We start from the raw sequence: 27,814 nt of genomic DNA on the forward strand, positions 1-27,814 counted from the left end.
TGAGAGTGGGTAGACAGAAGAAACGATGCAGAAAAAGGATAAATTTTACCAATCATCTACTTTTATTTTTAAGGTAGTTGTTTACAGGACTTTAAATTAGATTTCTGGATTACTTGAGTATTCAAATTATCCATCCCCTCCCAGTCTGTTATCAAAGCTAAAACAAGAATTAGTTTTACCAAGTTTAGGCCTCCTATTTGTTAGCTGGATGTTGACAGGGGAAAAAAGGAATAATCTAATTTTAAGGAAAAACAATGAGGATTCTCTTGGGACCCCCATAGCTGAACTCCCAAGACATTCGTTTATTATCCTAACAGGAGCCAAAAGGGAGAGACAGACTTCTAAACATCTAAAAGTCAGGTACACTTAAAGGCACATGGCATATACTGGCCTAGGAAAAGAAGCAGAATAAAACCACAAGATAAAATTCTGAGTATCTGAATGGATGTATACCAGGTAGCAAGTAACCTTACTAGAAAGATGGTCACTGATACAGTTAAAGAGAAAGGGCCATAAAGCAAATTGTGACCGGCTTATGTCAAGGAGATACATGAAAGTACTTACAAAAAAAAAATGAAATCTGCATTTTACTAGAAATGACTAGCTGGTATCTTGGTTTTGGTAGTGCAATAGCACCATTACAGCAAGGGTAAGCAGGTCAATCCCTTGCAAAACTTACCTTGATTGGCCCAATGGAAACAGAAGGCCCCAGAAAAGAGAGAAGCATCTGGCAGTAGCAAATTGTTTTATTTTATCTTTCTGTGGAAAGAAACTAATTTTAAATAAGAACCAGAGCATTTAAAGAATAAATATTTTTAAAGCTCATTATCTAGTTAGAGCAGCTCTACTAAGAAAACAAGAAGAGCTCCTTGCTGCTTAGAGATGGAAAGAAACAGAAGAGGAATCAAAGTTGTTTCTCTATCACCTAGGGAGTTGTAAAACTTGCTGTCACTCTAGAGTAACAGAATAAATGGTTCTTTTATTTAAAGAACTCCTACAGGCAGAATCTTTTGGGCCCAGTGCCTTCGAATAATGGTTTTTACACAAAATTAAGGGCTATATTCCAAAGAAGAAAATCACTTGACATTAAGCCCTTCCACTCTTAAGGTTAAGTAAAAAGAGAGAGACACAGAGCAAGCTCCTTTCTCCACTACAATTTCACCAATAACTTAAACGATCAAGGTTTAAACAATTATCAAAGTAAACAGTATTAATTAGCAGAAAGATCATACCTAATTGACTGGCTTTCCAAAATATTTTGTTAGCCTAAATTTTTGAAGATTTATTGAGATACTCAAATGGAAAGAACCCAGCCACCAAAGAATATTTTTATTATAGACCCTAACAGGGGATATAAAATTACTCACGGTAAGTGAACCTGTTACCTTTCTTGGATGCTTCTCCAGGAACTCAGTTATACTGAATTCACTGAGTCAGCACTGAAACCTTTTGATGCAAATCACTCCCACAAAATGTGTTTACAATTTGTGCTGGAGAAGGTAAGGACAGCTCAAAAGCAGGAGTGCAAAAGCAATAAGCATTTAAAAAAACAAGCAAAATAGTGTAAGTGGAAAATGAACTACCTATTTGGCACTGTCCTATGAAGAATCAAATTAGAATAGAACCTCCCCACCTCCACCCCCACCACACACACACACACACACACGAGGAAGCTATCTCAGGAATAAAATTCATTCTAAGCCAAAGGCCTAAACAATTGCTATTTTCGAATTCTATCCATTTACATGGTCCACTGACACAAATTATGTTGGCCTATCAGATATTTACTCTTAGGACACTAACTTCAATTGACATACCTGGGGAAAAATGTCATGAAACTAAAAAGCCTAGATGTACACCACTACTTAAAGAAAAAAAAAAACTCTTTGTTTTTTTGTGGTAGAAAGTAAATCTTTTATACAGAAGGCTTTTCATTACATTCAAATTTTGGTTAGCATCATGATTCAACATTTGACTTACTTGAAAACATTATTTTGGCATAAACTAATCCTTAAACAGCTGCAAATATTGACACAGATTTTGAAATCTTGACACAATAATACCACAAGCAAAAATAAACAAACAAACAAACACAAAATACAATGAAAACATTCTTACTTGTCCCATTGGAGGCCCTCCCATAGGGGGCATCATTTGCGGCATCATTCCATGAGGTACAGGAGGCATATTTGCTCTCTGACCCATAGGGTGCATTCCCATTGGGGCATAATGCATGCCAGGGTGCCCCATCTGAAAAACAGGGACAATTTAAAAATTAGCAAGTAACAATAAACGCTTCTCAAAAATCTGATTTCAGTAAATCAGTTACATGCAGTGTCCTAACATTAGGCTGTGTGATTCAAACTATTGGGTTAGCTTATACTTTCTCGTCTTAAATAAACTGCACTACACCAGTAATTAGAATGGGCTTGCAACTGACCAAATTACAGAACAACAAAGAAAAAACTAGAAGCATTAGTGGACAGCTAGATGATAGCTTTTTTTTTTAAAAAGCACACTGGCTTGCAAAGCTCGGAGGAAATGTACGTGAAAGCCAATTTAAAAACTGTTACGGTGAAAACCGCAACTTTTTCCTATTTCACACAGACATAAAGAGAGCTAGCTAGCTATTATTTCATAACGATACGCATTATTAAACTTATTTCTAAACTTTTTTTAAGCTTTAACACTTAATTTACCAAATCAAGTCAGACGAGGGTTGGTATTATAAAACACAAACCGTACGGGCACCCAGGGACACTTCACTCCTAACAAACCAACATATAACGTCCTCATAGAATCGCTAACACAGGTAAAATTATTTCTGCCACAGTTTTTTTTTTCCCAAAGAGTGAAGTCTGTCATTCAAAGACACCAAATGCAAACAACCTAATTCATCCATTTTAATGCGCTTTTATAAGAAAACTACTTTCTTTACTACTGTGTCCATTGTTCCAGGTCTTAAAACCAGGTATTATCTCCTGCCAATTCTCCCGGCTGTCCGCCCCCCTGCAAATACCACTACTATTGGTGAAGAGAAATTCTGGCAGCCTCTTTTAAAGTCTGCAGAATCGAGCCTCCGCCTCCCCCTCCCAGTTAAATCGGGCCTACATCTCCAAGACGTTCACCCCGCCCAAGGGCTCAGCACCTACACCGCGCATCGGTCTAGGCCAAGCCAGCCGGGAACTTCCAGGGTTCCACATCCTTCCCTTTGTGCATCCCCGCCCTCCATTTCTCTCCCTCGGAACATATCCCACCATCTCGAGCTCTTCCTTCGTTCACTCTTATCTTCTTCTCCTTTTGGAGAAAGCTTCCTGTCTCTCTGACTCCGTTTTTCATTGTGCCGCTTTCCCCCTGCCCCACCGATCCCTTACCGAGGGCCGTCTCCTCAGGAAGCCGTCAGCAGAGACCCAAGAGCTGGAGCAGAGGCTTGAGCCGGACAGTCTCCGCTCCCCGTCCCCGGGACCCTGCGAGGGAGGATGGCTCTCCATTTCACTCACCATGAGGCCTCCACGCTCGGCTCCCGTTCCCGGCCTCATCGTCGGGCTCAGACTGCTCCGCCGGCGGCCACTGCCGCTACACATACCAACAAGAAGCGATCTGAGTGGCTGGCGCCCGCTGGGGCCAAAGGTTAAAGGCTGCCCTGCGCTACGGGGCGGGACCAACGGGGCCAATAAACTGACAGGCTTCCCCGCTGTCCAATCAGAGGGCGCTGCCGACTCGCAGCTCTGCGGCGATTCGCCGCCAGCCTCAGCCTCGCTCGGCGTCGCCTGCATGGAGGGGGGGGAGGGGGACGGAGGAAGTTTCTGCGCCGTGTCCTCTGCCGGGAAAACTCCACCAACTTCCCCCGGGGAAGGGAAGACAGCCGTGTCCCAGCTTCCCGAGCTTAGACCGCCTCACCCCGTAGGGGGTGGGGCCGTGGGGGCCTGCCACCTTCACCCCCCCGCCCGAGCTACGTACGCCCCACAAACCTGAGGCCGCCAGGGGTAGGGTAGGGCGGGGCGGGGCTGGGTAAGCAGCTTCTAGCGTTAGTGGTGGCGGGGGCCGGATGCGCGCGTGCGGTGCTCAAGGCGGAGGGGAGGGGGCGGGGAGGGCGAGAGGAGGGGCTGTTAGGCTCCGTACGCACCAGCTGGAGAGCGCGCGCCGGGGTGGAGGGGGCAGGAGGCGTGTCGAGCAGCGTGGAGGAAGTTGTGGTAGGGGTGGGGAGGACGAGGCGAAGGGGAGAGAGGGTAGGCAGTTAAGGCGAGGCGAGAGCAGCAGGGGGTGAACTGCCGTTAAGGAAGGAAGCTGGAGAAGAGTGCGAGCGTAGCGGGGAAGAAGGGAGAAAGCAATAGGTTGGGGAATGTGAATCACAGGTGCAGGGGCAGGCACTAGGACCGGGCGTCGGGAAGATGCGGCTTTGGGGCGGCTGGGGCGCGCGCTTGCTTGGAGGTGACGCGGCGGTGGCGGAGGTCTTTGGCCAGGACGAAGCACTGAAGGGAGAGGAGACTCGGCTACCTTTGGCCTCGGCTCGCCTCTCCCTGCTCCCTTTCCTGCCCCCACTCCCTCCTACTGCCCGAGGGTTGTGCCCTGGTCCAGGGTCGCCCAGTCTCCCTTCGGACCCCAGGGCACCTTCTCCGCCCCAGCGCGCATCCCTGCGCACCCCTGCGCGCCAGGGCCGGTTGGTGGAGGCCGTGGGGGGCCCCGGCCGCTGATTGGCTGCAGCGGGCGCGGGGCGGGGCAGGTGGGAGACGCTCGACCTCCGCGGGCCCGGCCGTCTTTCCCGCCATGTCGTTCTCGGAGAGCGGGAGGTGCTCGGTTCCCCTGCGCCGCCGGCTGGGCACCCCTGTCCCGCTCGCTCGGCCGGCATTTCCCGCCTTCACTCACGGGGGCGGTTGGGGAGAGGGTGAGGTCGACGAGGAGGAGGGATGTGACCAAGTGGCCCGCGACCTGCGGGCGGAGTTCTCGGCTGGGGCGTCGTCGGAGCCCAGAAAGGGCTCGCTGCTCCCTCGGGACGGGGACGGGTCTCCGGTCCTGCCCGATAAGCGCAATGGCATCTTCTCAGCGGAGGCAGGCGGCCGGGCCCGGGCTCGGCGGTGGCCGGTTCAGGTCCTCTCGATTCTGTGTTCGCTGCTGTTCGCCATCCTCCTCGCCTTCCTCCTGGCCATCGCCTACCTGGTCGTGAAAGGTACTGTAGCTACGGCCATGAAAGTCTGAATAGGTTAGTAAAGTTGAGCCTGGACGTGGCTCGTGCCTTCATCACCCCCCTCCCCGTCAAAGGCCGGCAAGATGGTAGCCGCTTTCACCTACGAGTCTTCATCTGCACCTTTATTTGTTCTTGCCCTTTTGTCTTCTCTCGTATTAAAGGTCCAAGGCCCTGGTCCATCATCAGAAGACCTCTTTTAAGAAAGGGTCTTGATTAAATGGGTACTCCTAAAGAAACAGTATCAGTGTCAGCGAACACTTGGGGTGAAATATTGGCAAAATGCAGAAAAAACATCATTAAAAGGAGAGGGTGAAAAGTGTGTGTTCAATTAAAATAGGCTATACATGTTCAAAGATTTTAATCCACAAATGGTTAAAGATGTGCTATCCTCTGATTCCTCTGTACATTCACAGAATTCCTGGAGGACAAAGAGTTCCATCTCACAGCCCAAATTTCAACTTTTATAGATAAAATATTTAGCGCCTCTCTGTTTTGTATGGGGTTTGCAACCTAGTGTAGTGGTAAAGCTCTAGTGCAGGAGCCACACTCTGTTCTTTCTCTGATTAATAGTTTTATATTCCTGTGTCTGAGGTTCAAACATCAGCTAGATTGGAATTAAAAGAGATGTGCCTTGAAAGGCTGTCCAAAGTTTATACGGAAGTATTATATGGTTGAATATTTTATATTACAATAGAAAGAATCAGATCTGAGTTTAAATCTCATTTCTCACTCGTGTGTGACCTTGGCCAAATTATTGAAAAAAAATTCAAACGAAAAGAACTACCTTAGTTTGTTGTATGAAGAGCCTCCAAAACATTGCCACTCAAGTATTACTTTCACCTCACTAAATAGAATTAAATCTGTTTAACTCCAGTTTTTATTTTTCCTCATTGCTTCCAAGCTCTTAGTGGGCTGCAGAAGGCTTTTAACAGCTTACCATGCTGCTTTTCATACAGGAGTCAGATTGCCAAGTTAATGTGCAAGTTTACCTCTTCATAAAATGGCATTGGTCGTAAATTGTCACTGTTAAATATTTGGGTGCCAGTGTTTCATTCCTCTCTGTCAGTTCCCTCCCCTTTTTTTTCACTGCAACTCTGAGAGCGTTTTGTCTTGTAGGTAGGTTCTCTTTTGCTCTGACAGATTACCTTGTATCATAAAGTCACCAAACCTGTTAAGTGGCAATCCATTGCAGAAGACATGGATTCCTGCTTATTTTGGAGAATGAAGAAAGGAATTGAACTCAAAACCTAGTATGTCCTGTAATTTGCATTACAGAAAATGCCTTCACACAACAACCTTAGGGGAAAAAATTGTCATTTTATATATATGGCAGTTGACTCATATAGACAGCTTGTTTACTTAGTGAAGGTCACATAGCTAGTAAGTGGAATTAGAATTTGAACCCAGTTGCTGCTGACTCCACAGCACTTTGTACAACTCTACAATGTTTTCCCAGCCTTTTAGCTACTCTTCAAATTATAAAATCATCTTTTTTACCCAAGCACCTGTTTGTATTTACAGAATTGCATGCTGAGAATTTGAAGAAAGAAGCTGATGTAGACACTGGGCTTTTAGGTATGGATTTAATTGTCACTGGATTTGGTTTTGAGCTCACTTTTTTTTTTCCAAATCATGTTTAAACTCTACAAAATTTTGGATATAATACTTAGTATATTCCCTTGTGTATTTGATTCTGTCTGGATCTTTTTCATTTATATCTGTGCTTGGTAAATTTTATTAGATTTTGTTTTATTTATGTATGGCAGGTGTGGGTGGGTATACTGATGACTAGGAAAAAGTCAGACTTCTATAGAATGCCTGTAAAATGCTATAGTTTATAAGTTTCTAGTAAAAAATTCAAGGGTTATTTATCTTATTTATTTCTCTCTGCTAAAATGATTTGAACAGTTCAGAACTTTACCTGTCCGGCATTTTTTACTTCTGTTTGCTATAATTTATTTGATTGATCCTTCTAAATTGGGGGAAAAAAGTTTGAGATCCTATCCGGCGTGTCACCCTTCCCCCAGTCTTAGCTAAACTACACATTCTACCTCTTCAAGGCTAATGCCGTCATGATGATACAAAGTTTAGTCTAACTGATTTTGCACAACGGGAAACCTTTATCTTCAAATCGCAGACAAATTAGTTTGCTAGATATCCCTTGAAAACTTGTCTACGCTCTTATCAACTTCTTGCACGAGAAAACATATACTTTTTAGTTACTCATTCTATCAGTGTATGTAGTTATACTGTTTCATCTCTAAAAGACAGCCAAGATTATGAAGTTTTTCATTGCATTTGTTGATCTGTCAACTCTTAATGCCGTGGAAACAGTCTTATGAACAAGGCATGAATTCTAACTTGCTATTTAAAAGTTGGCAAGATTTCACATTTATGAAAAGAGTGAGTGGCATCTGTCATCTGCAGGAATGGCTTGTTCAATATCAAAAGGAATATAACAGGGCTTTGTCATTGCCCTGCTTTCTTTTCCACTGCCAGGTAAATAGTTTGGTATTGCTTTTAGGTGTGCTTCGTAGATACTTACTACACTAACAGCAAATGGGAAGATCGTTAAGTCTTTGCTCGTGACGTGAATTCACTTTCAAGATTCAGGAACAATCTCAGGAGTTAGGAGAAACTACTGTGTCTTTATGGCAAAAAAACACTGTAAACATTAGTATGGCAAAACAAAGATCCTTATTTTGATCCAGTGTTCCCCTGGTCAAATGGAGAATATATTCAACATCACCTAATGGACGAATTCAGTTTCCTGAGGATTAATTTTAAAGTAAGCATAGTTATGTTTATAGCAAATATACATTATAACATGTGATAGAGAATACTCTTCTCTAGCAAGAGAATAAGATTCTTCAAAATCTATTTCAGAGAATCAGTGATTGAGATGATTAAACTGTTATAAGGTTGAGGTGACTGAGGTAACACTTGCCCTTCACTGTTCTAAGCTGGTATTCTCTCCTGTTTGGGAGAAAAATACAAGTAAATCTCTTTCCCAAATAATGTTTTGAATTGACTCCCAGCCTCTGGTTAAAAAGGCTGACGGTTGAAAAGACAGGCCTGTTAGTTGTTCTCTCAAACCTTGACTTGCCTCCAACTCAGCCCTGATTTGATTAACTTAAATATCAAGAAAGATTGCTCTGAAATTATGTCCTTACCTTTTTACAATTAATATAAAAGTTTTCACATGAAGAAACAATCCAGAGTCTTTAATAAAAACTGCTGTTGAAGTCATCCATTATATACAGAAAAAGAGGAATGCAGCCTTTTATCAGTGGTAATGATTTTGTTGTGTTTCATTGTATTTATTTTGCCTTGTTTACTAGGAACCTCATAGCTAAATGTAATGTTTGACTGTCTTATATATTACTTTTTGTTTTTTGGCATGATAATTATTGTATGTACATGTTATTATCTCTATATTTCAATGATTCATGTTTCAATTTTATTGCAAACTGCCTCAATTCTTTGAAATTAGGTTGGTTTTTAGAAACAACGTGAGCACAGTAACTACTCTATCATGAAAGAATTCTCTTTCTAGATGGATTGCACACTGCAAATTTTTTTATTGCAGTTCAATCCTAGTCCAAGGTTGACATAATTCAGTAAGAGCAGATTATAGCAGTGATTTTCATTTTGGTTTGTGTAAGAATCACCTAGATTTTGTTTTAGAAAGCACCTCTAGATTTTTAGCCCAGAGTGGGTCTCAAGAATCTTGCAGGTGATTCTGTTGCACCACAGTTTGAGAAATACTTTTGCAGGCCCAGAATCTCTTTTTTCTTCCTGAGGAAGATTTGCCCTGAGCTAACATCTCTGCCAGTCTTCCTCTATTTTGTATGTGGGTCACCACCACAGCATGGCTGCCGGCATGTGGTGTAGGTCTGTGGCCAGGAACTGAACCTGGGCTGCCAAAGCAGAGTGCACTGAACTTAACCACTAGGCCATGGGGCTGATGCCTCAGAATCTCATTTTTTTAAAAATTTATTCAAGGGTAAAGTTCTTGAGAGCGGACTAACAAGAAATAATATATAAACCCAAATGCCTGTTAAGAAACCTAACTTCCAAAGGAGCTGAGACACTTCCATTCTCTTGTCATTTTGTGATTCTGAAAGAAATCTTCATGGGAAGCCCTGTTAATGGTTTAAAAAAAAAAAGGGTTCATGATGAGCGTAGTATTAGTGCATTTGGGAGGTTAATTGATCCTAATGGCTAATAAGATTAGACTATCATAGTCTTCATCTTTACTAATGAGGTAGTCCAGCCAGGAAAGTGTGATTGATAATATTAGCTGGTTTTGGAATTCATCTCCACTGATCTCCCCTGGGTGGCATTGAAGTCACACTGCAGAGTTCTTAGGGCTTGTATTTCATAATTGTCCTGCAAACCATCCGCTACTGTAAGCCTATTTTACAGGGAAATTATTTAGTTAAAAGCACATTCTAGTTATTCCTCCGCAAGGTTATTCTCAGGCCAAATTGATTATACACTAATCATGTACAACATTAAGTTCTTTCATTTTGCACATTGGCTTTTGCATGTGTCACATTTTTCTGAGTTTTATCACATTTCACACGGTTCTATTTCCAATTTTTGCATTTTTTCCCCTAGTCTTAATATATGGTATAATAAAATGACCGTTTATTTGAGGCAAACCTGCAGTAAATACATAAGAAGAAATTGCCTTTAGCAGAAAATAATTTAAGAGTATTGTTATCAAATTTAATGTAGGGCAGTACTTTTATATAAATGTTGTAAATAGTCAGTGCAATACAGAAAATGTAATGAGCCTTTATGGGGTTCCTTCAGTGTCTAAAAAGCTTTTGAACTTGCTCTTTGTTGCCTGTCATTCCTTGACATCTATTAGTAAACAGTTAACGTTAAGTCCCTCTTTTGGCTAGGACCTGATTGCCAGCGTCTTGCAGTGTCAAGGGCTTTTTTCATTTTTGGGCTCCCCATTTAGTTCCTGTTTTATGATTGAGATGTTTCCAGGCTTCTGCACATCTACAGAGAAGAGATGACTGACATATATTGAGTTCAATCAGAGTTGAAGCCAGCTCATTTGAAGAGTCATCAGTTATTTCTTTACTACTGCAGTGTGATAAATGGGACTTTCTACCATCATAATTTCATGATGTAGAATGTTAGAAACCTGGTAGAAATTTCCAAGACAAAGGGTGTGTTGGTAAGTGAACTGTTCTCTTAGAAAGGTGCAAGTTGAGAACAACTCACTCAGTTTCTAATGTTAGTGAAAAAATGGTTGAAACCCTGAACTTGAACTTTCTAATGAACATATGAACATTGTAATTTGAGCCCACAGTCTATTAAGGAAATGATACACTGCTATCTGCAACTGGGTGAGGTCACTCAAGTATTTCATTTAAAAATTCACAAATATTACCGTGTTCTGTAGCACAGTATTTGTAAAATTGTGTATATTGCTTATTCATATGAGTAAAAGAACAATGACTAAGGCCAAAAGAAGAGAAAAACAAAATCCCAAAATGACTGAAAGGATACAACCAAAATGTTAGTGTATCTGGGTTTTGGAATTATGTTTCTTCTTTTTTTTAATCTTTTTTATTGCAACTCTCAATGAGAAAAACCTTGTTTAAGGAAAAGCACAAAATTCAGTTTAGAAAAGTGTAAATAACATGTTCAACAATTAATAATAATACTATTGAACTTTTGTAGTGTACCAGAAACTAATCTTTTACATGTGTAATTACACCTAACATTCCCAAGTATCCTGCATCCGTCAATATAAATTATTTCCCTCTAAACCAAAACATAGGACAGTGTATATTAGAATTTTTATGCCATGAGATAGTTTAGGTGCATACCAAGGCAGAAACACTATGGGTTAGTGGCAGGAATTGTTGTTATGCAGCTAAATTATTAGTCATAAAATCATTACAGATCTTCTGTTAACACATAAATGCAGTAATGAGAATCACACATTGGGACCTCTAAATCTCAAGAAGTTAGTTGGTAATTGTTGGTGTAATACTGCTTAGCCCAACTTTGGTGGTCTGGAGAGATGTTTCTTATGCTAATGAGGTCAAACTTTACCTGGCATCAGAATCACCTGGAAGACTTGTTAAAACTCATTTTCACCTGGTCTAGAGTTTCTGATTCAGTAGGTATGGGATGGAGTCCAAGAATTTGCATTTCTAATAAGTTTTTAGGTAGTGCTGATGCTGCTAGTGCATGAGAACCAAACCTGACATATCAAAAAAAAAACCCTGGAGATTTTTTTTTTAAATTTACAAAATTTCAGACCCTATACTAATCTACTTAATCAAAGTTAAAATCACTTAATTGGCTGCATGCTTTAAAGCTCAGTATACTGTCAGGGTCCATTGGCTCCCTCCGCCCGCCCCCTTTTTTTTTTGTTGAGGAAGATTCATCCTGAGCTAACATCTATTGCCAACCTTCCTCTTTTTTACCTGAGGAAGATTTGTCCTGAGCTAACATCTGTGCCAGTCTTCCTCTGTTTTGTATGTGGGTTACTGTCACAGCATGGCCGCCAATGAATGGTGTAGGTCCACACCCAGGAACTGAACCTGGGCCACTGAAGCAGAGCACACCAAACTTAACTAGGCCATGGGACCAGCCTCACTGAACCCTTTTTTAATTTTCTTCAGTGGTTCTATTTGTAAGAATTATTTTGTGACTTTTGTCCTTTCTTAGGGGATCTTCCAAGGAACAAAGAGAAAATCAAGTTAATACTTTTGAAAGCATAAAGCTTATTTGATCTTGAAATTACCCTATTGGTCTTTTAGACTCTTTTATAAATTTAAGGTACATTATGGGATTTTAGTGATCTTATTTTCCTATATCTTGAAACATTTTGCTATTTCATTATATTAGGAATCATTTTAATATTATTCATCTATTCTCAACTATACTAAAAAGAATAAAATAATTATGATAGAATCCTCTAGAGCAGAGGTCAGCAAACTATGATCCACAGGCCAAATCTGACCTGCTACCTGTTATTGTAAATTGTTGTATCATAGCATAGCTTTGCCCATTGCTTTATATATTGTCTATGACTGCTTTCATGCTGCAATGGCACAATTGAGTAGTTGTGACAGAGACCTTATGGCAAGCAAAACTGAAAATATTTACTATCTGGCTCTTTTCAGAAAAATATAGTATTCTCATCCAGTTAGTCATTCAACAGGAAGGACTTGAGGCAAAAACACAAACCGTCCCCTTTTTGCTAAAAGGACGTATGACAGTATTTTTCATCTTTTATGTCTGTGGGCCCTAATTTATTTGATATTGTTTGTAAGTGGACAAATACTAAAGGGAGGTGTGTATACAAAGGTGATTGGAAAGAAATGGAAAAAAAATCATTGGATCATTCAAATTGTCTATAAATCTAAAAACAAAAATTTTATGTTTCTTTTTTAAATTTTTTTTATGTTTCATTTCGTGTTTTGCAAATTATGGAGCAAAGAAGATAGGTTCTCTCTTTACCAAAATGATAAACCATGAAAGGTTTAAAAAATTCCTTCAAGCATTGTGTTTTGATAATGCAAGTACAAAAAAAAGCAACACTCACGATAAGCTGTAACGAATTAAAGATGTACCCGAAGGCTGGAATCAGTGTTTACAAGGTGGTTATGTTCCAGATTCATGCATGAAGTTAGGAAGCGATTATTTGCATTTAGAGGACATGCTCATTTCAAGTGTCTGTGTCTTTAAAACCAGGGAAATTCAGAATAAAAATTTGGGTTCACTCTATTTATATTTTAAAATTTCTAACCAGTTTTTTTTCACTTTTTTTATTTTTCTGTAAATTGTTCATCAGATAACTTAAAAATAAGGAAAAGTTGTGTTGCACCCAGGAGATAGTGTTAACTCTTTTCCCTATTATACTGAAGATTACAAGATTCAGAGGAGGATATAGGTGTAACATGATTTGCCTTGAGTTAATTGTTTAAAGATGAGTGATGGGTATATGGGATTTCATTGTACTCTTCCCTCTACTTTTGTAAGGATATTTGAAATTGTCTGTAATAAAAAAGCTTTTTTAAAGTTTCCCATAAGAATCTGATGATTTCCAACATGGCTGGAAACTACTGACGTTATTTATTTTTCTAGTTTCAGTCGCTTTGCTTGTCATAATGTGCCCTGGTTCCACTTTTCTTACCCTTTTCAGCAAGACTGGGAGTGGAATTACTGAATTATAGGTGGATGGGCAGTTGGTGGAGACCTTTGCCAGTGGAGCTGTTATGCACCCACTGTGTTCAGGTGGCACCGGCAGGGGAGGAACAACCCCTTTCCTCTGCTCCTGCTCTTGGAAATAATAAGTGTGAAGATTCAAGGCTGTCTAGCTTTCTGACTTAACCTGTAGAGAGACACATTGCTCGAGGGATTTGAAGACTTGAGCTATCAATGGAATGTGGTTTAGTTTATTGAGAATACTAAATTATTTAAAAAGCTGTCATCCTCCTAAGTTAGAAAACTATAGAATCTGATAAGTTTGCAAACATTTGTTTACATAAACGTGTAAAAATTGTTGATTAGTTTTATGCATGAGTACTTCCAAGCTTTTATTAGTAGCCAGCTGGTTATAGATTTTACAACTTTTAAAATTACCTAAATGTTAAATTAATTTTCACTTTTAATTTTATAAATTAATTATATAAGTAATATAGTCTCACTAGGGGAAAAAAGTTCCAACATTTAAAGCAAAGTGTCCCACTAATCTACTTGTATTATATTTTCACATCTTTTTCTATTCATTTATATACATGATAATTTACAATATGTGGTTTTGTCACTATTGCAGAAAAAGCATAATTGGCATCATGGATGTTCTGCAGCTTTATTAAAATGTCTTAGAGTTCATTCTGTGCCAGTATACATAGATCTGCCTCAATCTTTTTCACTACTGCATTGTATTTCATAGTCTACCAGTTTATTTAAATGTTTCAAGTGTCAGAAGCTCTAAAATGGGACTTGGTAATTATCAATGTACTGTTGCATTTAGTCCCATTGTTTACGTATGGCAGGAATAAGTTTTATGAAGAATGTGTACTTGATACATGACAGTATTTAATAAGAAACCTCTCCCATTGTGGCAACATGGGAGGTTTTTTGGTTTTGTTTTGTTTTTTCTGATTGTTTCTTCGTATGTGTGCAAACTACTGCCTCCAGATCTCTGCCTTCGTAAAACTTCTGAAATTGCTAAATAAAATTTAAAATATTTGGAACATATAGTAATCTTTGCTGGAAGCTTTTATATAAATACAGAAAGCTGCCAGCATATTTTTAGAAAAGTAACTACACTTTGAAACCAAAATCACATATTTTGAAGAATGAACCCAAATAGAATATACCATTAGATAAGTGAGTATAAAACTCCAGCAAAGGGATTGGCATGGGGATTTTTCACCTACCCCCATCTTTGCTAGGTGAAAATATTGAGTCCAAGAGGCTTCACTTGATGGAAGAGATGAACTTCCATTGTTTTCATCAACTGATGAAAACTGAACTGTAGTGAAAAAGGATGTATGTATGTGTGTATTTTAAAGGCCTGTATCCTTTGATACAGCAGTTCTTCCTCCAGAAATTTGTTATAGATATCCTAGTACAACTGCATAGTTTAGTACAAGAATGTTACTTGTAGCACTGTTTTTAATAGTGAAAAGCTGGAATAATAAAAATATGCAGGAATTATGGCTCTATGTACTGACATGAAAGGTCTCCAACATTGTTATGTGAAAAAAAAAGCAAAGTGCAGAACAATTTTTCTGGTGAAAATCCCTTTCAATGGTAAATAAACTGAGAAAATATATATATACTGTTCATTGCTTGTACATAACTAGCTCCATACGTCTATCTACATTGCTTAGATAGCTATAATTTTTAGAAAATATGCACACAGAACTCATAACTGATTGCTTTTAGGAGTAGAGTTGGGGAAGGACGACTTTAACTTAATTTTTATATGCTTTTGTACTTCTTAAAAATTATGTTAACTCTTAGTAAAATAGCTTTACAAAACATTGATTGTCAAATTTTTAGCTTCAGGATTCTGGAGACAGGGACTTGTTACAAATTTAGTTGTTGGCAGTTGCCAGCTTCTGTGGCTTTTCTGCTTGTTCATAAACGAATTGAGTAATTTTCAGAAGCGTAAGCATTTGTAGACCACAATACTGCAGTGTACTTTTTTAGCCCTGTCAGTGTGACCTTGCTTTTATCAGTGATGTAACTATTCAACAGTTGAAAATGAATATAAAATAATTAAAATGCTCAAGGTGAGGCAAACAGATTATGGAATAGTAGTTACTTCTGGAAACTCAAGAATATTCTTGTCTTAAATTTGGTAAACTGTTTATTAAAGTACCTGAGTGAAAAAGCTTGATGGGCTTTCGTGAGCCTCACATTTAGTTATTTTTTAATGTTATTTTGTGTCTTTCTCACTTTTTTTGATATTTAAAAGTTTCCATTATTCCACAGCAGTTCTCAAACAGAAACTTGATTTTTAATAAATAACAGCTATTTGGCAGTATAGCCACCTTTAAGTTGTTGTATACTAAGAAATCTTATAATTTCTGTTTTGATCCTTTATCTCACTGGGTTGTCAGGAGGGTTGTACTTCAGTCTCTACTAAGGTTCTGTCTACCCAGTCCCAGGTGGGGTTAAGGTTCTAGATGCTGACACTGTGCCAGGGTATTGGGATGGGGTGCAATCTAGTCCTCAACACATTTGCTGAAATGAGTTACCTCTGAAACATCTTGCATTCTGCTCAGGATGGCCTTTCAGATGTAGTACCTTCCAGCCACGTGACTAGCTGCTGTTTCTGTGCCCTGCTTAGGGCAGAGGCATTTGGAAGCTTGGCTCTAGGCCCACCTGCCAAGATACTGTACAGCTATGATCCCTCTCTGGTGTTGTGTGGCCTCTTCTGCATGGCTCTGCCAGGAAGCCCCAGCAGCAGTAGTCCCACCCTGTATACACACACAAGTGCAAACGTACACACACAACACACTTTTTTCAAACCAGGGGAATCTTTCTTGCCTGTAGGGAAAGCCCTCATTCTCTTTCTCCCTGTTCTACACAAACATTTTATCTGTACCCCAATCAACTTAATTGTCCTTAGTGTCTATTCAAGGCATTTTGTGTTTATCTATCCTCCTGTTTCTGTCTTTTCTAGTTCCCCTAATTATTTTGCAACATAAAAACCAAAGAGATGCTTGGGCTATTTCTCATTTCTTCTTTGCCACATCCTTCTTCTGGGACAGGAAACACAGAGTCTGTTATCTCTTTAAAAGGGGGTAAGGAAAAGGGAAATATCAGGAGAAAAAATTAGGTTAATCTTTCAAAAATACTTTGCTACAGTTTTTCTTAATGCTCAATTGCCCTGAGATTGTCTTTTAGCAGTTTTATCAGTCTGTTACCAGCTTTCAGATGGTTTGAAAACAGTCCAATCACGTATTTCTTACCTGCTTCTTGCTAAAATAAAGGCACCTGTGGTTGTGCATTTTGTGCGGCTGGGAAATATGGTAATTCTTAGGTCATTCTCCACTGTGGGGTCCTCAGCCTTTCCTTCCTCCCTGTACTACTGAGGCTTGGGGCACACACTCATCAGTAGTGGTGGCTTAGTGAACTGTCTTAATGAGGCAGTTTGAATGCGTGTCTAAAAACCTTCAAATTAATTTATTTGCTCTGTTGTCACTTTGTTTATTTCCCCTATTCTTCCACATTTCAACCCTTTCCCCTTTTCTTGAGTCCCGTATAGAACTATGCTTTTGACTTGATTTCTTTGAGAAAATGCAGTTCCAATCTGACCAGAAATAAAATCTAGCATCCCAGTCCATTTATAAATTGAGAATTAACTTTTGTTCATATACTTAGCTAGGTTAAAGAATCAGATTGGAGGGCCGGCCCCATGGCCAAGTGGTTAAAGTTCCTCATACTCCACTTTGGCGACCTGGATTCGCGAGTTCAAATCCTGGGCGTGGACCTACTCCACTCGTCAGCCATGCTGTGGAGGCATCCCACATACAGAGTCGAAGAAGATTGGCACAGATGTCAGTTCAGGGCGAATCTTCCTCACCCAAAAGAGAAAATAATGAGATTAGGTTTAAAACGTTTGTAGGAAAGCTGTAAAGAATAGACACTCTAAAGTTGATTCATGTGTCAAAAGTGCATGGTATGGTGCCAGCTCCAGTGGCATGGTGGTGAAGTTCAGCGTACTCCACTTTGGCATCCTGGTTCAGTTCCCAGTCGTGGACCTACACTGCTCTGTTAGTGGCCATGCTGTGCTGGCAGCCCACATAACTAAAAAATAGAGAAAGATTGGCATGGATGTTAGCTAAGGGCAAATCTTCCTCAGCAAAAAAAAAAGCATGGTATGGAAAGAAAGGAATCACTTAGTACTAAGTAATGAAAGTCAGTAAGCTCTGATTCACAAAGGTAAATGAAAAATGTGAAGATGTTTTTAACAGTGAGGTGTTTTAACCATTTTTCTATAGTTGAATTTTATAAAACTGAAGAATTATATTCTTACGTTTAATTTGTACTCTTTTCACATATTAAATTATAATTGATTTGAAGTATTCGTTGATATGACTTCTCGTTGTGCTTTAGTATTTTATGCTTCTACATAGGATAGCTTGTACTAAGCTCAAATCTCCTATCATTTGCATATAATTCAGGAGATCAGAAATACACATGATCTTTTTTGAAGATGACAATACTGGTTCAATTTAAATTGCTTTGATGTTAATAATTCAGGTTTTTCCCCCTCTTCCCATTAAGGATTCTGGACGCTACTTATAATATCCCTAACTGCCGGATTCTCCTGCTGCAGCTTTTCTTGGACGGTGACTTACTTTGATTCTTTTGAACCAGGAATGTTTCCTCCTACTCCTCTTTCACCTGCCAGGTTCAAGTAAGTATTCCTGTTTCCTCTTGTTTATTTTTTAACCCATCCCAGCTCTGTCGAAAATAGTAAAATAGAAGCAAGAGGCTGCTTATTTGTAAGATAATATGTTGAGACCCGAGACTGCAGTCTTTAATCTGTAAAATACCAAATGACACAAGGTTTTCAGCTTGGCTTAGCCTTTAGATAAATGGAAAATATTTAAAATTCCATGTGTAGATAATGCAACGGTTTTTTAAAAATTTGAAATTCAAGAAATGATCTAAGAAGTAATTTGTTCTTTTGGGATGGAATTTCATTTAAAACAGTTTATGAAGGTTACTTTAATATCAGCAATGTGGAAGTTTCACAAGATTCATGTATAAATGGTCAGACTTTATTGCAGCTTAATAATTGGATTGGATTTTTCCTCAGATTTAAATTTTTGTGATAATTAGCAAGGATTTATGGCACCAAGTCTATATGTCTAGCATAGATTTGATGCATTTCATAGTGGAACAATAATAATTTCTTTGGTCTGTATTTTCTGTGTTTCAAAGAGTTTCAGAAGTTCAGTAGGTTGTATCCTAATCTAGGAAAGGTAAGGTTTTAAATATAAATTTCCATATAGAGCGTCTACCTCTGGTGTCTTCTACAAACTGGGGGGAAAGGATGAAGAGTAGAAAATAAATTATTAAAGATCTGTGTATTCTCAGAGTGTTATAGTTGTTACTGTTGTTATTACTACCAGCTCCAGCTTAGTTCATGGACAGCTTGTAGAGATAAAATAAGAAAATCTATTTGAGGGACTCTATAAATATGCAGTTTAATACTAATGATAGTTATTAATAATCATTGTTACAACTGGCCTCCATTATTAGTAAACTCATAAAATTTTCTGTCTTATAAATATATCTTTAAAAATTTTGGCTTCACTTCAAATGAAAGGTGTGTGTCCAAATCATATACTTGCCAATAAATTTTGTGTGTGTATTTGAGGTGGATAATGATTAATTAATAATCCAATTGACCAAATTATACTTAACAATGCAGTACTGTCCCATAGTTTACATGGCTGCCATTCAGTTGGAAAGTTTATTTTGCTAAGTGATAGTGTTCAGCTCAAATTTATATTGTTGCTCCCTGTTGACATCAATTACTTTAACACGGGGTATGAGTCTAATATGGATAATATACTGAGACTCCTTTCATAAATCACAAAAAAACTTAATCTCATTTGTTTCTTTTACTTATTTATATCTCACCTCTCCCCTGAATTCCAGCCCTACATTTCCAGCTGTTTAGTAGATCTTGCAACCTGAAGTTTAGAAAGCATCTTGCACTTAGAATTATTAAAACTCTTGTCTGTCTTAAAGACATCAGTATCCACCCACTTATCAAGGATTGAAACTCTTATTCACTATATTTATCCCTTCACCAAGTCCAGTCATTTCTGCCTTTTGAAATGTTAGTGGAGTATTTTGTCTTTGCACCCCCAGTGTTTTTGTCCTATTTAGGGCCTTGGCCAGCATACTTGACTCCCTGGTCTCCCCTACTCCAAGCTGTCACTCTTCTGATTTGTCCAGTATATTGTTACCTTTCTAGAAATAGATCTTAGTCACAGCTTTCCCTTGTTTGAAAGTCTTCAGTGGCTTTCCCACTGCCTTAAAAATAAAGTCCCAATTCCCAAGTACAGCATAGCAATCCTTCCCCAAGTGACCCTGCTCTGCTTTTCCAACTTTACCTTCAGCTATTTTTCCAAAGCACCCTATACTGTAGCCACATATCAGATTACCTTGGCATCCCCCAAATAAACTACATACTTCAAAAAAAATTATTATTTTTTTGGTGAGGAAGCTTGTCCCTTAGCTAACATCTGTTGCCAATCTTCCTCTTTTTTGCTTGAGGAAGATTGTCACTGAGCTAACATCTGTGCCAGTCTTCCTCTATTTCGTATCAGGGATGCTGTCACAGCATGCTTGATGAACTGTGCGCAGGTGTGTGCCCAGGATCCAAACCTGTGAACCGTGGGCCGCCGAAGTGGAACCTGCAAACTTAACCACTGTGCCACCATGCTGTACCCTAAACTGCATACTTTTGAGATGCCACGACTTTACCCTTGCTGCTGTTCTCTCTTCCTGGAATGTCACTTTCCCTCTCAGCTTCTCTTCCACCGCTGCCAGAATTCATAAGCGTCATAGATGTTAGAAACTTTTGGAATTTTCTAGAGAAAAGCATTTCAGTGTTCTCTTAAAGATCTGGAATTCTGAAGGCATTTAACTAATTTAAAAATTAGCTTTGCATGGCTGGCCCCTTAACGGAGTGGTTAAGTTTGCACAATCTGCTTTGGTGGCCCAGGGTTTCGCCAGTTCGAATCCTGGGTGTGGACGTGGCACCGCTCGTCAAGCCATGCTGAGGCGGTGTCCCATCTGCCACAACTAGAAGGACACACAACTGAATATACACAACTATGTACCGGGGGGCTTTGGCAAGAAAAAAGGAAATAAAATCTTTAAAAAAAAAAAAATTACCTTTGCATTATTTTAAGCTGGAAGCAGTAGTGGTGGATTTTCAATGTGTTTATTAGTCATTCAGTTTTATCATGAGATAGTGTCAGATCAGAAACTTAGATTACATATTTGTTAATACAGCCTTAAAAATACAATTTTGAAATATATACATTATATTGCGTATATATTTGAATTCCTTTCAATATGTAGATAGGGATAAGTTAATTTTACATATGATAAATCAGCTATTAAATATCTCATGGAATCAAACTATAATTTAAAATTGTATGTTAATAGAAGCACAGTCCAAAAGAGACATATAATAAATATAGTGATAGTTGATCACATATTAACAGAAACCACCGACCAAAAAAAGGCATTTTGTATAGTGGTAATTGATGAAATTGAGTTTTATAGTGAAAACTCTGCCCTCTAGTGCTTGTAGAAAATAATGCAATTACTTCAAGAGATAATCAGAAAAAGTATATTCTCTCTGTCACCAGTAGAGTGAGTGCTTATACAGGGAAACAACTTCTCTACCTTTTGAAAAAGCTGAAGTCTTTTCAGACTTTATTTTCTTAGAAATCAGGTTGATGTATTTTATTAATTTGTAGCATCAGACTTTCATAAAAGTATCTTTGTAACAATTTATATACTCTTCTTACCTAAAGTAAAGCATGATGTTAATACAAATATTTTTCGGGGCTGGCCCCGTGGCCGAGTGGTTAGGTTCTCGCGCTCCTCTGTAGGCGGCCCAGTGTTTTGTTGGTTCGAGTCCTGGGTGCGGACATGGCGCACTGCTCATCGAGCCACGCTGAGGCAGCGTCCCACATGCCACAGCTGGGAGGACCCACAGCTAAGAATGTACCACTATGTACCGGGGGGCTTTGGGGAGAAAAAGGAAAAAATAAAATCTTTAAAAAATATATATATTTTTTTCCTGATTTTATAAAAGTAATACAAGTTTTGTTGAAAATTCAAAAAGAAAAATAATCGAAAAAGCCATAATTAGAGAAAGTGACTGCCAATGTTTTAATATATATTTTTCCATTCTTTGCACATTTGAAAAATTAAAATTAAGATCACAATATACATGTTGTTTTGTAATCCATTTTTTATTTATCATTATATTGGAACATTTTTCCGTTCAGTATTTCTTTTGACTTTTCAATGTTTTGAATACCAGTCATTATATATGACCAATCATTGTCTCAATTTAGTTTTTAAAAGGGAAATCTAATATAAATGGTAGCTGGATTCTAAAATAATTTATCAAACAGGGATCTGTTTAACTATTTAGAAACTAAAGAAAGGCAAGATAATTAAAACATCATAAAATGAAAGACTTTCTAAGATTAGGATTGTTATTAAAAATATTCCCTGTTTCCAGCTCCATGACTATCAAACATAGAGTAAAATAATCCTGTCTAATTGGTGTCTTAAAAAAATCTTTTGCTCTCTTTTGCAGCCTTAAACACATGGGCTTTATTTTTTTTAGCAAACTAATTAGTGGAAGTGGAAAACAAATTAAAAAGACCATGTTTACTATAGCTATCAATTAGTTGTGTTTCCCTAGAAACGTATAAACTCCTTGAGGGAATAAAAAAATAAGCTTTATTGATGGTTGGTAAATATTAGATGAAACATTTAATGAAATTAGAATTTGGATCAATAATTCATTAGAGGAATTAAAATTTTTTTCATACTTATTCTTCTATATTTGTTAGCTATTATCTTAGTTTAGGCTGCTATAACAAAGTGTCATAAACTAGGTGGCTTATAAACAACAGAAATTTATATCTTTTCCAGTTCTAGAGACTGGAAGTCCAAGATCAGGGTGCCAGCATGGTCAGGTTCTGGTGTGGGCTGTCTTCTGGGTTGCACATGGCCTTCTTCTCATTGTTTCCTCACGAGGCAGAGCAGAGAGAGGAAGCAAGCTCTTTGTGACTCTTGTAAGGGCGCTAATCCCATTCATGAGGGCTCAACTCTCAGACTTCGTGTAATACTTATTACCTCCCAAAGGCCCCACCTCCTAGTACCATCACACTGCAGGGTAAGGTTTCGACATACGAATTGGGAAGCGGGGAAGGGGGGTCGACACAAACATAATCCATAACAGCTATAGCTTAGAAACTTTCACTTTTAAATAAGCACAAGACCTTTAAGAAATACAAGATAGTTAAATAACTTTGCAAAGTATATTTTCAGACAGGTACTTAATGGACTTCAAAAGGCATATTTTTAAGAAAAGTGGTCATGCTGACTTACTTTGCAAACTTTGCTGAGTTAAAAGGTATACCTCAATGTCATATATACAAACTTCTCTGTTGGGAAGCAGTCATTTTTTTGGTGTTTTTGGATCAATTACACTTTTAAATTATTGTCTTAGTTATTTCTGAAAATCTGTTACAGTGTTAAAGAACAAGAGGCAGAGGCAGTAATTTTAGATTCGTTGTAGTATCTATGTAGGCATTCCCCACTTCTCATTAGTTTTCCTTCTTCATTCATTGGGTCTTGTCACTGATTTCCAAACAGGCAAATACAGTCATGCACCACATGACAATATTTCAGTCAACAACGGACTGCATATATGATTGTGCTCCCATAAGGTTAGTACCATATGGCCTAGATGTGTAATAGGCTATACCATCTAGGTTTGTATAAGTACAGTCTGTGATATTTGTACAACCACAAAATCACCTAATGATATTTCTTAGGACATTTCCCTGTTGTTGAGCGACACATGACTGTATAACAGTGTGTTTGTAATTATTATTTCACATTGTGATGATCTGCTTTAATTATAGTTTCCAGGAATTAATGTATCTAAGTATAAGAGAACTCAGAGATTGAAAGAATCGTGGAGTTCTTTCTAGGCTGGGCTGGTGGCAGCACCAGAAGTTTCATTTACATCCTCCTGATAGGAGAGGAAGTTAGGTACGGATAGGAGATGTGCCTTGAAGCTGTGTTTTTCCTAACAAGTACATCTTTTTAACAAATATTTTAGGATTGCTAACGATGCTTTAGAGGTTCCTATTAAAGATTATGGGGGAACTAAGTCCCTGCTGAGTCCTCTTTAGGTTGTCATTCATCTGGGTGATCCAGTTTTTAACAGAGAAACTGAGTCCCAGGGAATTTAAGAAACTTTCACAAAGTGAAATAATTTGCATGTAGCGTAGCTAGCATGTGACTCTACATTTATTGTTTTTGTTTGCCCTGCCAGCTAGCCCACCTCTTCTGCCTTATGAGATGAATCAACAGGAGGAATTTCACTAATTGAAACAGTATCACTGTGAGCTTTTGCTGTGTGACAGTTTTGCCCTCACAGTATTGTTAAATCCAATCAAAATCTGCTCTTAACATCTTACTGTCTTTGTTCTCTCCTTCATTGTTTTCTCCCAGTGACCAGTGTTCTGCACTTGAGACTGCAGGCCACCTTTCACATTACCTGTGCACAAGCCCCATCTAGTGGAGCAGTGATGTAGCTGCAGGTTTATAGTTGTTCAGCATGCTAAAAAAGAAACCACTCTGATTATAATAGATCCTGCCGGGGATAGAAATGTTATTTTTTTATAGCCTTGAAATAAATTTAGTGGAAAAATGATAGTGTAAGGGGGTCTAACAAAAAGCACAGTGTAGAAAACTCATTAATTTTGTAATTCAGTCAAAATATTTAGTAACAGTGATATGAAAAATAATGAAATGTCATTAAATTTGTCTACCTTATAGTACTTTTATGTAGAGTCAGAGGTCAAGGGCCAATATTCTTCAAGTTAAGGGCGTTACTTCATTACACTCAATGGTGATAATCACAAAAGTCTTATTGCTGGCACTAGAAAATGTTCATTTTTTAGATCAATGTTCAAATTTAACGGTATATACTCCTATAACCTTCAAGCCAAGAAGTTAACTTTGTAGGGATAGCACCATTATTTTGCACTGGAAATATGCACGGAGACTTACTTCCAAGGAGGAAACATCAGTGTTTGTATTTAAAGTTACTGAGGGTAGGCTAACTGCTATAGAAATCAAGTGTTACACGAAATTTCAGATTTTTTTTTTTTTTAAGATTTTACTTTTTCTTTTTTCTCCCCAAAGCCCCCCGGTACATAGTTGTATATTCTTCCTTGTGAGTCCTTCTAGTTGTGGCATGTGGGACGCTGCCTCAGCGTGGTTTGATGAGCAGTGCCATATCCGCGCCCAGGATTCGAACCAACAAAACACTGGGCCGCCTGCAGCGGAGCACGAGAACTTAACCACTCGGCCACGGGGCCAGCCCCCGAAATTTCAAATTTTAACATGCTGGTCAAAGGTTATATAAAAGTAAGATTTTCTGGTGCATTAGATATCTGAATCCAAATCCTGGATTTTTGAATCACTTGTTGAAAAACTGATTTTAATTTTTCTCTTGTTGAGATATATTATAGCATGTTTTGCAGTCACAGTGTGGTAGATTTTGGAGAATGTCTCAGTTCTTCATAAATCCTCTGTTAACTTCTGTCCTAAGAGGCTTACCATCTTGAACCTTACAGCTGAAGATGAGTCTTTTTGAGAATAGAATGAATTATTTTAAAAATAAATTATCTCAGCCTTGAGCACAATTCTGCATTCAGTTTAATGACTTCAAATATCTGTTTGTTATAGGAATATTTGTTAAAAAACAACATCATTTTAAGTTTCCCTCAGTGTTTTTTTTTTTCTTTACTTACGGTGAGGAACATTGGCCCTGAGCTAACATCCGTTGCCAATCTTCCTCTTTTTGCTTGAGGAAGATTGTCTCTGAGCTAACATCTGTGCCAGTCTTGCTCTGTTTGTATGTGGGATGCTGCCACAGCATGGCTTGATGAGCAGTGTGTGGGTCTGTGTCTGGGATCTGAACCTGTGAACCCTGGGCCACCAAAGCAGAGCACGTGAGCTTAACCACTACAGCACTGGGCTGGCCCCCCCAAGATAGCTTTTAAAAGAGACCTAAGCTCGCAAAATCATCCCTCAAGTAGCTACTTTGAATTATCAGAAATTAAGCAAAAATATTACATTTTATTAACCTCGACTCTTTAGTTAGTGTTTGTACTTCCACATGCCTCTCAAATAATCACATCTGTACATTTCCTAGAATGAAGCAGATTAGAAGGCATAATGGGATGCCCATTTTATAGAGCTAAGAGCATAAATTCACTATTTTATATTGTTGGAGAAGTTTGAAATTTGGTATTTGCTTTTAAATGTATTATTGGTTGTGTTTATTGGCTTTTTCGATGTGGGGCTCATGGTCAAAATGCAGGGAAACTTTACAATTTTTGGTGTTATGTCTTGATTTCTAGGAATGTGCTAAGGTAAAGAGTGGTGTCTTCTTTTCTCCAGAGCCTGCTTAGAATACTATCTATAGAACTTGATTGGCAGTCTACAGTATTTCATAGTTATATACAACCCAGGTGCTGTTTGCTGCCTTCCTGATGCTGTTGGTCTTTTCTTGATCTGGATCACTCTTGGTTATCTACCTTCCCATTTCTTCTTCTACCACAAATGGTGTTTGATAAATACTAAGGCACTCAATCCCAAAAAACACATACTTTTAATTTAATTTAAATTTATTTCTGCACAGCCTTGCTTTTTAAAAAAAGTTGTATCACCTTACAATGCTATTTGGAATCTGCAAAGTAAATTAGAGATGAGAAGGAAAAGGAAACGACTGTTTTTTGTTTGTTACTTTTTGGTAAACTATTTCTGGTAACTTTGACAAACTAAAAACACGTGATCTGATACTCTCGTGCATGTGTTATTACCTATGTAAAGTGATTTGGATATAATCAGAGGCCGAAATTGTTAAATTTCCATTACATTTATGGTAAATATGTGTTTGTTATTACTGTTGTAGGAGAGAAGCAGACAGTGAGTTAGAATATTTAATCCTGGAAAATTCAGGATTTAGGATTGGCATTGCTGTATTATAATATGCTTTTTCTATTCAACATTACATTTTTCTATGTTAATAAAAGGTTTTCTCGAACTTCTTGTTCTTCTTGACATTGGGGGCTTTCATTCTTGTGGGTTAAGATAATAGTACAAGGAGAATACATTCATACACTGCGTAACGTTTCAGTCAATGATGGACCACGTATACAATGGTGGTCCCTTAAGATTAGTACTATACAGCCTAGGTGTATGGTAGGCTATACCATCTAGGTTTGCTTAAGTACACTCTGTGATGTTTGCACAATGACAAAATCACCTAACGAATTTCTCACTTCTCAAAACTTATCCCTGTTATGCATGACTGTAGTAAAATCATAATAGAAAAGGAGTTACAGGTTCTTAATTTGGGCAGTAATATAAGTCTTGGAGGTCAAGAAAAGTGAGTAATTTAGCGTTTAAATTCGCAGTTTATTTTGCGAGCACACTAGATTTAACGTTGAGCACAATAAATTGACTCTACTACTCTTTCATACAGATTTTGGAGAGCTGCCTCTTTGTCAAATCAGATTCTTTATTGCCATGGACTAATGAAACAGATGTCAGATGGCTAATTGCAGTAGGAGAGAAAAGCTGTTCACAAAAGAGATAGATCAAGAACTTGGCGTTGATATTTGAGTATCATGAAGTTTCATTATCTAGGGACTGTTTGGAGCCGTTGGTTGCAATGCTGTCACTATTAATGACTATATTGATGGCACTGCACTGCAGTTTCTTGAAGTGAAGAAGAGTTAATATATATGCATCTCTTATAAAATATATTCCATTACTGTTCTGAATGGAGACTCAAATAGAGATAACAAAATCCTGTAAGAAAGCATATTAACTATTCTTAGTTTCCTTGTTTTCATAATGTGATATCTAGTGGGGGTTTGCTTTGCACCTGTTTGCTGTGGCCTTTGCTTATGCTAATTCACAGTGTTACGCATGGGCTGCTAAAAAGGCACAGGTGTTCATATGCTTGGAACAGCACTGATAAGAAATACCTGAGAGAGAGCACTTGCCAGTTTTGTACTTGGAACCCTTTCTAAGTGAGTTCACCAATCTTTGTAAATTGTAAGAGGTGGCCTGGTATATTAGAAAGGGCTTATAAGTCAGAATAGGTGGCTTTCAAATCCAGTCCACACCATATATTAGCAGAAGAACTTTTGAGCAAGTCAGTTAGTGTCTTTGAGCTCAGATGTGTGAAAGGGGAATAGATTAGTACCAACTAGCCCATCCTGTCTCCTACTGAGCCAGTCAGACATGGAAACA

The 27,814-nt window shown here is 38.5% G+C and overlaps 2 protein-coding genes across 10 annotated transcripts in view; one reads left to right on the forward strand and one right to left on the reverse strand.

The window, feature by feature from the left end:
• PRPF40A (pre-mRNA processing factor 40 homolog A) overlaps positions 1–4,039 on the reverse strand; it is a 54,131-nt gene extending 50,092 nt beyond the window's left edge. For 4 of the 9 annotated variants that reach the window (XM_044768903.2, XM_014831172.3, XM_014831171.3 and 1 more), the window contains exons 1-2: positions 3,501–4,039; positions 2,119–2,250 (exon numbers count right to left, since the gene is read on the reverse strand). In XM_044768903.2, the coding sequence (XP_044624838.2) occupies positions 2,119–2,250; positions 3,501–3,776 (408 nt within the window). In that variant the 5' untranslated portion in view covers positions 3,777–4,039. Of the gene's footprint in view, positions 1–2,118; positions 2,251–3,374 lie in introns of all 9 variants that reach the window. The other 5 variants (XM_044768902.2, XM_044768901.2, XM_044768900.2 and 2 more) reach the window with 3 other exon arrangements.
• Positions 4,040–4,215: 176 nt separating this feature from the next.
• The window catches only part of ARL6IP6 (ARF like GTPase 6 interacting protein 6), a 35,642-nt gene continuing 12,043 nt past the window's right edge, over positions 4,216–27,814 (forward strand). The window contains exons 1-3 of the mRNA XM_014831173.3: positions 4,216–5,167; positions 6,707–6,760; positions 17,978–18,110. Of these exons, the coding sequence (XP_014686659.1) occupies positions 4,768–5,167; positions 6,707–6,760; positions 17,978–18,110 (587 nt within the window). The 5' untranslated portion in view covers positions 4,216–4,767. The remainder of the gene's footprint in view (positions 5,168–6,706; positions 6,761–17,977; positions 18,111–27,814) is intronic.

The sequence above is a fragment of the Equus asinus genome, chromosome 4 (assembly GCF_041296235.1).
Source record: "Equus asinus isolate D_3611 breed Donkey chromosome 4, EquAss-T2T_v2, whole genome shotgun sequence".
Taxonomy (NCBI): domain Eukaryota; kingdom Metazoa; phylum Chordata; class Mammalia; order Perissodactyla; family Equidae; genus Equus; species Equus asinus.